At 44.9% G+C, this 12,598-nt stretch overlaps 1 protein-coding gene across 4 annotated transcripts in view; it reads right to left on the bottom strand.

The window, feature by feature from the left end:
* Window positions 1–655: 655 nt before the first annotated feature.
* Sema4f (ssemaphorin 4F) overlaps window positions 656–12,598 on the bottom strand; it is a 29,837-nt gene continuing 17,894 nt past the window's right edge. For 3 of the 4 annotated variants that reach the window (XM_042699782.1, XM_042699783.1, XM_042699785.1), the window contains 9 exons: window positions 10,025–10,144; window positions 9,773–9,924; window positions 8,720–8,898; window positions 8,356–8,503; window positions 8,021–8,234; window positions 7,769–7,878; window positions 7,502–7,662; window positions 3,243–3,301; window positions 656–2,944 (listed from right to left, as the gene is read on the bottom strand). In XM_042699782.1, coding sequence (XP_042555716.1) covers window positions 2,334–2,944; window positions 3,243–3,301; window positions 7,502–7,662; window positions 7,769–7,878; window positions 8,021–8,234; window positions 8,356–8,503; window positions 8,720–8,898; window positions 9,773–9,924; window positions 10,025–10,144 — 1,754 coding nt within the window. In that variant the 3' untranslated portion in view covers window positions 656–2,333. The remainder of the gene's footprint in view (window positions 2,945–3,242; window positions 3,302–7,501; window positions 7,663–7,768; window positions 7,879–8,020; window positions 8,235–8,355; window positions 8,504–8,719; window positions 8,899–9,772; window positions 9,925–10,024; window positions 10,145–12,598) is intronic. The other variant, XM_042699784.1, reaches the window with a different exon arrangement.

Below are 12,598 nucleotides of genomic sequence, written 5' to 3'. Positions count from 1 at the left end.
TAGAGACCTTGGTCAGACCCAGCCCTGCACCTTTTGTTCATAAACACCATCCCTACCCACAGCTCCACAGTCCAATGAAGCAATCAAGTTATTCATCCTATTTCTTCAGAAGTTGGTTTTGCACTCCCATGCTATCCCTCACCTTTAAATTTTCCACTAAGATATGGCTCCCCTGCCCCTTCGTACCTATGTCCCCCTTTCCTCATTTTTCCATATCCCTTACTCCTTATTCCTCCAACCAGAGCCACAGAATCCACTGTGATCTAGTGTCCCTCATCTTAAAATCTTTTCTCCACTCCCTCCCCATAGAGGCTATAGTCCCCTCAAACATCCTCCTACTTTCTCCCCAAAGTGGAACCAATCTATAACTTCAAGCAATTAGGGCTGCAGTGAAGGTAAACCAAGAACACACTTCCATATAGAGGGACCAGCAGGTCACAAAGGTCAGTCACATCTGATGTGCATAAGTCTTATATCTGCCTAAAATCTCAATACTAGCTGCTAAGATCTGGCCAGAGAAGACCCAGGGCAGGATAGATGAGGCATTGGCCCACTTTCCACTATGTGGGCCTTAAAATGATTGCATGTGTCATGATTATTATATGGTTAAGCTATAAGATTATGGTATAATAAGCCAATGTTTATAATAACAACATTTACTGATATAGTACTTTATTGTTTACATGTTTTCTCATTTATTCCTTGCAGCAACCCTGAGGTAGGTATTATTATCCCCACTTTACCCAGATGAGTAAACTGATATCCCTAGGTTAGATGACATGCTGAAGATCATATGCTTATTAGTAGCAAAGTCACTGAAAATCCCAAACCCAAGGGGACTCATGAGTAGTTCACAGGCTGCTGTCAAGGCAGAACAGAAAACTTCAGCTAGAAAGGGCTGGACCATTCGCTGAGCTTGAGGGCGTTCTCTGGGGATGAACGAGGCACATTCATTCACAGGCCAACACCAAGACTAAGCAGGAGAAGCTTAGAGCATGTGGGAGTTAGGAAGCAGGAAGAGGCCCGGGACTTTGGTGAGAGTTGACAGTATCTTCAAATAAACACAGAGCTCCGCTTCTAAGGACTAGAGAAACAGCATCCAGCAGCTACAAGTCCAGGGTCTGGCCACAGGCAGCAGGCTGAGTCTAGGACAAGTTGCCACATAATGGCACTCACTTGGACGTGGCCCACGTGTAGTAAATCTCAGGCAGTGGTCCTTTCTGTTAAGGCCTTGAGCATCTGAAGAAAGCCACAAAAGCTTTCCCCCCAGAAAAATACAGACTCACATGTACAGACATTTTTTTACATACAATTACAAGGAGTTCATGGGCCCCAGCTAGGGAACCTCTGCTTTAGGTATCACCCTGAGTAGAGTCATTGATACAAACCCATCAATAAGTAATTCCTATGACTGATCCCCTTCTGTTGCCCCTTAATATTTAGAATGTTATGAAGTTTGGGTATGTGTGTGTGTGTTTGTTTTTATGGGAGCCAAGGAAAAGAGGCTCAACCTACCTCTAGCTAAGGAAAGAGCAGCTGAGGCTGGCAGTGGTGACAGCCAAGGAGCAAAAACAGAGGGAAAGATGGGGTCACAGGTACCGCTGCGCTTTCTACCCAGAAGGTCACTTTGGGAGCTTTTCTCTATTCAAATTTAGAGAAGCAATGTGGGATAATGGGGAGAGGGGTGGTATTTTGTTTCCCTCACTGGCAATATGGTGAAAAGTTCAGCAGGCATTGCCCTCCATTCTAGCCTTCCCCTCTCCACCCCTCTAAAGCACCTAAGCATCAGGCCCAAGTCATTCATGCATATGAACACCAATTATTTACACACTTCCTTTCAGGGAAAAAGAGAAGTTGGGATGGGAGAGGTCTCAGGACAGACTCCAGGTTATGCCTGGGGATCATGCACTCCCCATGGAGAATCAGCTAAACAGGAGAATCAGTACGACCACCCAAGGACTCAGTGCACAACAGCCCCTAACCACCTTCCATCCAGGGCTCATTGGAAAACCAAATCAGAGCTATGCCCTGTATCCCAGCTCCAAAACTGGTGGGCCCAAGATAGAAAACCAAGTCTGAAGGGCCAGAGGGGCTGAGGGGTGGGAGGCAATCCCAACTTATTGCAGAGAGTAATTCTGATCTCTCATGGGAATCAGCAATCAGGCAAAGGCCTGGTTGTAAACCCAGCCAGGCCTGGAGAGGGCACACACTGAAGTCTAGGTGACTACTTACACTCACAGAACTGATAGGCCATGATGATCTTCTACACCCAGCAGCCCTGGTCTCTCTTAATTCCTGTGATCACTCATATACTAGCGGTCATTTGCTCAGCTCTAGATGGATGTCTCATCACACGTGGCTAGAGGAGCCCCTGTTAGCCGAATGTGAGCTGGACTAGTGTAAGGATCAAGCAGGAAGGGTGGAGGGAAACCACCAAAGCCACTGCCCCTCTTGGCCAGAGCGAGGGGCAGCCGTTCATCCTCAGGAGAAGGGGAAGGAGGGTCTTGGCTATAGCTTGTAGTCCCAGATGGTGGAGCCCCCAGGTCTAAGCCCACCTTGTCTCTAGCTAGAAGTTCCCTCTGTCTGCGTCTCTGCTGGCTTCGACCAATGAGGAGGAGAGTCAGGGATGCTGCAAGAACCCCGAGGATAAAACCAGCCAGTCCAGCCCCCACCGTGTGAGCCTGGCTCGGAGGATCTCGCTGACTGCCCGACACCAAGCTGTAAGCCGCCACCACACGGGCTGCCCCACCTTCCTGACATTCACAGGCATAAGCACCCATAGCTCCTGGGGTCACTACCACCTCTAGCCCATCCCGCCGAGGGGTGAGTGAGGTCACTCCACTGGGCTGGTGCCACACACAGGATGCCCAGGCTGAGCTGGGGGAGCATGGTAAGACGACATGTGCAGCGGTGGCCACAGGAACTTCAAACACTACTGGATGTTCTGCGGAGAGACAGCAGAGACACAAAGGTGATAAGGCTTTCGCTGATGAAGCACAAAGGGCATGAGGCTAGAGAGGGAGGGTGATATAATGGGAGGGTGATAGAGAGAAGCACAGGGTGATGTCAAACATGAGACAGGGCCAGAGGGAAAAATGCCAATAAAGGAGATTCCCAAACAGGGTCAGGCCCTGAGTCACTAGCCACCCTGACTTTCAGGACCCAAGTAAGTGTGTATAAAATGGACAACTTTCTAATCCCTTCCTATCTACCCCACCCATACTTATCTAAACCGTACAAACCTCCAGGTTCTCTGGGACACAAAGAAGAGACATCTGCTGACTCGATGTCTTGCACCAGCCTGCAAAGAAGAGAATATTTGGTAAATCCAATGTCAACATTCACTTCAACCTCCTCAGTACCTACGAAACACCCACTCATTCATTATACCCTCGGTCATCTCAGTCTACATTCTCCTCATCAGCAAATATTTCCCCAGGACTCCTATATTCCTCATGTCATCTGTCATGTGAAATTCTACACAGAGGGCTGGGAATGTGGCTTAGTGGTAGAGTGCCTGCCTAGCATGGATAAAGCCCTGGGTTCAATTCCTCAGTACTACATTAACAGAAAAAGCCAGAAGTAGTGCTGTGTCTCAAGTGGTAGAGTACTAGCCTTGAGCAAAAGAAGCTCAGGGACAGTGTCCAGGCCCTGAGTTCAAGCCCCGGGACTAGCAAAAAAAAAATAATTCTACACATGGCAGGCGCCGGTGGCCTGTAATCCTAGCTACCCAGGAGGCTGAGATCTGAGGATCATAGTTCAAAGCCAGCCCAGGCAGGAAAGTCCATGAGACTCTTATCTCCAATAAACCAATAGAAAACCAGAAGTGGCGCTGTGGCTCAAATGGTAGAGTGCTCGCCTTCAGCTGAAGAGCGCAGGGACAGTGCCCAAGCCCAGAGTTCAAGACCCATGACTGACAAAAAAAAAAATCTACACATATATTTCTAGCAGACCATGGACTATTAGGAAGATGTTTGGTAGTTGTACTTTAAAAGAAAAAGGAAGCCAAGTATGGTGGTCCATGCCTGTAATACCAGCATGCAAGAGACAGAGGCAGAAAGATGAGTTTGCATCCAGCCTGGGCTACATAGTGACTTCAGCTACTTGGAAGGCAGAGATCAGCAGGATCACAGCTTGAAGCCAGACTAGACAATATGTTCACTTCAGAAGAAAAATGAGACCTCCATCTCAGGAGAAAAAGTTGGATATGATGGTACACATCTGTCATCTCAGCTATGCAGGAGGTATACATCAGAGGATCGTGGTTGAGGCTGGCCTAGGGAAAAATACGAGATGCTACTCAAAAAATAACAAGTGGTAGAATGCTTGCCTGGCTTCAGGTCCTGAGTTCAAACCCCAAAAAACAAAAACAGGAAAGGAAAGAGAATCACCTAAAAATGGACCTGGTTGTCCAGAGCCACAAGAATTCTCTGGGGAAAAATTATAAAACTATAGAATATATAAGAACTACAGAACAATTGATATCCCTGAAATGAGCTCCAAGACTGGTATGAGAAGGTGAAAAGTTCTTATAAAACCAAGATTAGAAGTGAATACCAGTAGTTCAAACCTGTAATCCTAGCCTAATTGAGAGGCTGACATACAGAGGATCATAGTTTGAAGCTAATCAAGGTAGAATAGTTTACAAGACCCCTTCTTTTTTTAATTTTTTTTAAAATTGTGACAAGACCCCTTCTTATCCCATAGCTGGGTATGGTGGTATACACCTGTCATTCTAGCTACATAGGTAGCTGAGATCAGGAAGATCACACTTTAAGGCCAGTTCAGGCTGGCTTCAAGTCTCTATCCAAAAGTTGGGCACAGTGGCATGTGCCTGTCATCCTAGCTACAACAGGAAGTAAAAAGTAGGAAGACTGAAATCCAAGCACACACCTAGGCAAGAAGTAAGACCTTATTTCAAAAATGATCATATAAAAAATATTAGAGTTAAGAGTACCTCCTAGCAAGCACAAGGCCCTGAGTTCAAACCTCAGTACCATACACAAAACAAATCCACAAGCCTCGTTTGTCCAGTGGACATGGTGAGTGTGGGACATATATATAGCTATAGTCACAGAAACTTTGTACTCTATACGTTTATCTGTGAATTGATATATGGAGGGTAGAATATACAGATGTATCAACCTAGTGCACTGGCATATATATGCCCCCCAACCACCACCACCACCTTGTTCTTCCTCTCTTCTCTCCTTCCTCTGTAAGTTCATACATATATCTTAAGGACCCTGGGAGCTAAGACTAATGAAAATTATATTTTAAAAATACTAAAACAATAAAGAAAAAATAAAGTATTTGTTTCTGTTTTAGAGAATTAAAACTTCTTTCTCCAAAAACCAAAAGATGGGACCAAAATTCTTAACCTAAAATGCACTGCTTCGAAGCCTGCCACTCAAGTTATTTATATCCCTGGTTGGCAAAATGCCAAGACCAATCAAGAGCTAGCACAAAATTTTACACTTTCAATTCAAAATGAACATCTGAAAACAAAATTAAATTTTATGACTAGTGTACTTACATGTTTGTTATCATTTTAAACATTTTATTTCTGTGTTAGTATGTAAATTAATCTATTTTATTTCCCAAAGAAAGAATATATGCATCTAAAGGATTTGTAACCTTGTAGTTCTGTAATTCATGAGGGTTACATATACATTTACAGGTTCTATATATTGTAAATGACTGTGCTTTAAAATAGGGAACCTCAAGGATAGTTTGAAAACACTTTCCAAACAATTGATCTAAGTTCTTCATTATATCAGGCATCAGTGGCGCATACCTGTAATCCTAGCTACTCAAAAAGCTGAGGTTTGAGGATTGTAGTTCAAAGCCACCCCAGGCATAAAATCTAAGAGATTCTTATCTCCAATTAACCAGTAAAAAATGGGAAGTGGAGGTGTAGCTTCAAATGGTTGAGTGCCAGCCTTGAACTATAAAGCCAAGCAAGAGATAAGGCCTCAGTTCAAACCCCAGTACACACATACACACACACACACACACACACACACACACACACACACACACACACACACACACACACACAAATACTTCATTAATGGATCTCAATTCAAGATTGAAGAGGGATTTCATCTTTAAAAACACATAAACCCATTAGAGTTAATAGATGTTATTTGGATCCTAACTTAGAGTATTTTTTAAGTATATCCAACTGGGAAAATTGGATTTTAAAATAAGATTTTAATATGATAATGACATTTTACCCATTATTAATAATAGCTTATCTATTACATAACATAATGGATATATCTGAAAGAAGCTTTCTGTGTTGGAAATAGACAAAGAAAGACTCATGGATAAAGTGATCTGATATCTAAGATTTGCTTCAAAATAATTGGGAGTATTGATGAACAAGACTGGCCAGGAATTGGTGATTATAAAACTGAGTGGTAGACATTTAAAATTCATTATATCAATCTCTCTACTTTTGATTATGTTTGAAATTTCCTACAATAAAATATTTTAAGAGATAAGGACTAGATTAAAGTATTTAGGATAAATACAATGTCAAGGGTTGGCTTCCACATGATATATATTATCTTCTGAGTAGCAAGTGAATTGTAGGAGCCCAAATGGATAAGAGGAGATCAATTGGGAAATTGGAGTAGTCCAGTTAAAAAGTGATGATGGCTTGGACTTGAGTGATAGCAGTGGAAGTGGAAAGAAAGGGAGAAACTGAAAAACATTTTTGAGCTAGAATCAGTATGAATTGCAATGCAATGTAGGCAATATCTCGCCTAAGCATAGATCCCTTTGCTGAAATGAAGAGAACCAAAAGAGAAGCATGCAAGGAAAAGAGGAAGAAACATCAGGGCACTTAGACTTGCTACGTTTGAAGCAGAACTTGCTAATGTAAGTTGGACTTGCTAAGTTTGTTTGCTCTTGAACGTTCAAAGAGCAGATGAAGTATGTTAGAAAATTCTGTATCTCAGCTAGAAATACACATTGTGGCTATCATCAGCACTTGGATGAAAATAATAAAAATGAAATCACTTAGAGAGTGTGCAGAAGTATAAAATAAGTGGTCTAGAACTAAACTCATTAACTTTCAGTAGTTGAATGAGAAAGAAATCAGTAAGGTAAGAGGAGAATGTGGAGTCACGGAAGGCAAAAGGAAAAGAAGTTATCAAGGAAGGAGGGTGTGATTAACCATGCAAACACTGCCCAGAGCTCTTAGAAGATCCAAGAAGTGTCTATCAGAGATAGAATCAGTACCACTGTCTGTCTGTCAGCGACTGACAAGGACTCAGTCTCTGATATGGACTCAGTCTTACTGTCAGGACAGCTCTAGCTGTCTTGCAGAGAGCTGAAGACATTCAGATAGACAAATGAGTTAGCATGGGCTGACAGATGAGACAAGTAATGTAGATACTAACAGAAGAAGAAAATACACAGGGACTAGGTGGCATTTGTGGGTGAGAAACAGACATATAAACAGGGCAAGCGAGCAGTATAACATACTCACCCTCGGTGCTCACCAGCATGGGCCACACACGCATCTAGCCGGAAGCTCCAGGCACAGACAGGGTCCTGGGCCAGGATACACTCTGAACAACTCTGGAGGCGACCACAATTGGTCGTGTTTACTTGTGTCACCTCAGAACGGGAGCCAACCAGGAGCCATCCCTACAGAAGAGAAACAGAGAAGAGGAATGCATTGGATCTCCAGGAGCTCAGGATCATTAATTGGCTCAAGATTCAGATGCCACATGACTGGAAATCTATAACTCACGTGGTACAATTTCATGTTCTCAACCGGCTGTGGCTCTGGGAACAAGGCCAGATCCTCAAGGACACTGAGCTGTGCTCCGATGTGCACTGCTCGGTGGAGGTGTCCATCCTCTAGTAGACAGGGAAGAGGTAAAAAGAATGACACAACTAGCCCTGTGCCTGGGGCTCTTAGGCCTGTATGTAATGAATTAGGAATCCTCTCTGTAGGGAGATGATGAACTAACTGGGCAACTTGCTAAACTCTTAAGTATACCTGTTCCCAGATAGAGCACATCATATTCTTTCCCTGAGAGGCTGGTCACTCTGTGGGCCACGACTCTGAGATAAGCTGTATCTGTAGTAACCAGCAGGGGTTGGCCATCAACTGGCCTATCCATGAGCGGGTGGTCCCGAATGAAGGTGAGCACACGGTCAGGCAGGGAGAGCGATGAGCTAAACTGCTGCAGCTTCCTATTGTTGGTGATGCACTAGAGGAAACAAAGGGCTGAGTGACCACGCTTCCCTGGGAACAGGATGTGTCAGTAATATTCAGCATCGCATTTGACCACAAAACAGCTCTTTAATTCAGGCCTGGGATAAACACCTCACCTGTCCAGGTCTAGGCTGAGGTACTTCACTTTCTATGACAGGCATTGCCCTATTGCACTCATGTTTTAGCTCTCGGAAGGGACCATTCAGTGCTGTCCGAATGTCTTGGGGTAGGAAGGCACAGAGAGCAGAGACCACAGCCCCTTCCCTGTAAGAGACAAAGGTTGAGACCTGATATCTAGAGGGATAGCCTCCCACAGAAGGGAACAGCTCATCCCTTATCAAGTCACCTGACATACCCAAGAAATTCATGGGAGCTACCCAACCCAGGAAGTCCATCCACTCAGAAGGAGACAGCACCAACACCATTCCAAAGCCACGTATCTCCCACCCTGTCACTCTCCTCCACACCAAGACCCCTCACCACTGGGAGGAAAAGATGCCATAGAAGACTGGGGTCCCTGCTCCAGGTTCGGGTCGAAGCTCAGCCATGTCCTGTAGGACACTGAAGGCCCGGCCATGCTCAGGTCCTGGACATAGAAGGTCAGCCTTCAGAAATGTTGTCCACCTCTGCTTGAGGGTCTTCCGGCCCCCAAGGTCCCCCTGAAGCAACAAGCACATGGGAAATTCTTTTGAGAAGACCAACATTGGGCAGAGAGTGCAGAAACCAATGCAAAATTCCTCCCTGACTTCACACAGATATACACTGATGGAAAGATGGGCATAAAAATGCAAGGACAGAGGGGCTGGGAAGGTGGCTCAGTGGTAGAGTGCTTGCCTTGCATGCATGAGGCCCTGGGTTCGATTCCTCTGCACCACATAAACAGAAAAAGCCAGAAATGCCATTGTGGCTCAAGTGGTAGAGCACTAGCCTTGAGCTGAAGAGCTCAGGGACAGTGTCCAGGCCGAGTTTAGACCCACGACTGGGGGGTGGGGTGGGGGAAGCAAGGACAGACATACAGACTAACAAACTGTGAGGATAATGAGATACCCAAGTAGATGGGGTCACAGTAACATAGTGACTAAGCCAATTGTGCACTTACTTAGTACCACACTAAGGCATATTTTACAGAAGTTACTCTTTTAGTCCTCAAAACAACCCTTATAGGTCAATGTTATTATAATGGCCATTTGACAGATGATTTTCAAAGATGCTAAAGAATCTGTCCAGGGTCACAGAGGCAGTAAGTGGGTAGAACAGGACTTGAACCCAGGTCTGTCTATCACCATTTCCTACTTTTAATCTATACAAGTCCACCTCCCGTGGACAGTGTATTAATAAAAGGTAATTGGGGTCAGAGACCATTGCTCCTCCTCTCCACATTCCTTAAGCAACTGGGGAGGAAGTCAAGGCAGAGGAAAAAAAGCAGACATGACAACTGCAAAGTCAGACCAAGAGAGGAAAGGACAGGAGGACAGACCGCAGGAGACAGCAGACAGCAGGAGACACAACCAACAGGGGAGATAAGGATCTCACCGCACACACGCGGGCCACCCGTGGGACCTTAATGAGCTCGTATGAGTCAAACACTCTGGCGGTCTCCGTAAAGAAGAAGTAGACTTCATCATCTCCATCTTCATCCCCCCACTCGGCTGGGCTCAAGACCATGGCTGAGACAAAGGCTGGGGCTGGGGAGACCAGTGGTTTCAGATCTCCCCTGGACACAGCCTAGGACCACCCAGCTTCCCCTTAGTTTGTCTCCCAGAAGACCCCTCTCTCTCTCCCCACCATTAAGCCACGACAGCAAGGTCTCTGTACGAATCCAGTCCTCAGCAAGACCCACAGCCCGAGAGATAATCGGCAGCGTCCCCAGGTAGTTCTTCACTGTGGCAGCATAGAGGATCCCCCCTGTAGGGCGACAGGGAGAAAAGCATCTGTCAGAGACCCACTGAAGGAAGCAAAAGCAGTTATAGGCAGGGCAGGGGATAAAGCAGGGCAGCCACTTTCAGGACTGAGCATCCAGCAAGTGCCAGGCACCACTAAGCACATCACAGGCCTCATATGACTTACAGTAAGCAGAGAAACACTGCTCAGAAATAGTAAGGAGATCAACGATAAAGTAAAAACTGTGCCAGAATGTCAATCAGTGTGAAAGAACAGTAAAGGCCTCTTGAGTGGAAATCAGGTTATCTGGGGGGGGGGGGGGGTTGATCTTAAAGTAACCCTGTAATATGCTCATTGTATTCTAACTCCCCAAGAAAAGCACTGTTTTGTGTCCATCCCAAATCTTACTCAAGTTCTCCACTGTGATAAAGTCTGAGGAAACTAGTGTGCTTTCTGAATATCCCTTGGTGTTACTATACACACAACTCTACAGAATACTAGAATCATGGGAAGACTTGATCGAATGCAGATTTCTAGGCCCAGCAATTCCCATTCAGTAGAGTTAGGGGTGTTCCAACAACCTGCACTTCAAATAGCAGTTACAGTTATTCTGATGCAAGTGGTCAGGGCCTTATTTGAGAATTATCAACTGACAGAATGAATGGGTAGAGGTTTCACAGACGCTGGGGAAAACAACAGTGGAACCAAGTTCTCCCTTCCTGTCAGGGGAGGGGCAGAGGCACTCTAGGAGTGGTAGATAATGGAGAAGAGAGAATCACAAACACTCTAGGATGGAAAGGAGGGGCTGTTCTGTGGGCTGAATGGGAGAGAAATATGGCTGCCCTGAACAACACTGCTAAGAGCTCAGACACAAACAGGAAAAAATTGAATCAAAACAGTAGATAGTCATAGACACGTGGAGGAGTTCTAAGTGCTAGGTTCCCACTGGAATCAAGAATATAAGCACCGAGTCAGATACCAGGAAGCTAGAAGAACCAGAAAATAAGGGTGGGTAAGGACACAGCTACATCTACCTAGGCAAGCAAAATCTTTAAAGAATAAGAAACTTGCCAGGCGCCAGTGGCTCACACCTATAATCCTAGCTACTCAGGAGGCTGAGATCTGAGGATCGAGGTTCAAAGCCAGCCTAGGCAGGAAAGACCGTGAGACTCTTATCTCTAATTAACCACCAGAAAACCAGAAGTGGCGCTGTGGCTCAAGTGGTAGAGCACTTGCCTTGAGCTAAAGAGCGCAGTGACAGCACCCAGGCCCAGAGTTCAAGCCCCACGACAGACCCCCCCCCCCAAAAAAAAAAAAAAAGAATAAGAAACTTAGCCAGGCTTTGGTGGCTCACACCTGTAATACTAGCTACTTGGGAGGTTGAGACCTGATGATCACATTCAAAGCCAACATGGGCAGGAAAGTCTGTGAAGTTCTTATCTTTAATTAACCAGCAAAAAGTTGGAAGTGGAGCTGTGGCTCAAGTGGTAGAGTGCCAGCCTTGAGCAAAAATCTAAAGAATGGCACCCAAGCTCTGCATTCAAGCCCCAGTACCTGTACACATAAAGAAGGAAGGAAGGGAGGGAGGGAGGAAGAGAGAGAGGGAGGGAAGGAACAAAGAACAAAGGAAGGAAATTTGCCAGATAAGAGAATTTCAGGAAGAAAGTCAAGCAGACAGCAAAAAGGGGAGCCATGTTCAAGCAGGTGGGACACTTGTGGCTGAAGCCCAGAAAGGCAAAAGAACTTCCAGGCAGAGCAAGTAAGCAGAAGTAAAGCTGAAGGTATAGAGAAAGGCACTCAACTGTGAAGAGTCTGTACTTCATCTTATAAAAAGTAAAACTGCAGAAACTTTAAGGAGAGTGACATCTTCAGTTAATAAGATAATACTAGATGGGGTATGATGGGTCACATTTATATTGTGTCAGACACAAACAGGAAAAAATTGAATCAAAACAGTAGATAGTCATAGACACGTGGAGGAGTTCTAAGTGCAGTTGGGAGGCTAAGACAGGGAGTTATAAGCTCAGGGGCAACTAAGACTACATAGTGAAACCCTGCCATAAAAATAGAATCACTTCAATGCTTGATAAGAAATGTACTTCTTCCCTTGCTCGTGTAACTGTAACCCCTCTGTACAGCATTTTCATAATTAAAAATGTATTTAAAAAATAGTATCACTAATAGTAATAATAATGATAATGAGGCTAGTTAAAGTCATCCATATAGTCCAGGAAAGAGTGGAAGGCCTGAGCTAAAGCAGGGCAGACAGAATAAAAAGCATAGGCTTCTAAGGGAGGGGGGTGGATGAGTGAGAGTATGTGCATGAGATACTAAGGTTTGAATGCAGGGCCTAGTACTTCCTATGCAGGCATTCTACCATTTGAGCCACACCTCCAGCCCTTGGAAAGGTATGTCTGAGGTAGAATCTATCAGGAAGACCTAAAAATCAATTAAATATTAGATGTGAGAGAATGAAGT

The sequence above is a fragment of the Dipodomys spectabilis genome, unplaced genomic scaffold (genome assembly GCF_019054845.1).
Source record: "Dipodomys spectabilis isolate Male_0828 unplaced genomic scaffold, ASM1905484v1 ptg000262l, whole genome shotgun sequence".
Lineage (NCBI taxonomy): Eukaryota > Metazoa > Chordata > Mammalia > Rodentia > Heteromyidae > Dipodomys > Dipodomys spectabilis.
This window is presented reverse-complemented; position numbering and strand designations above follow the sequence as displayed.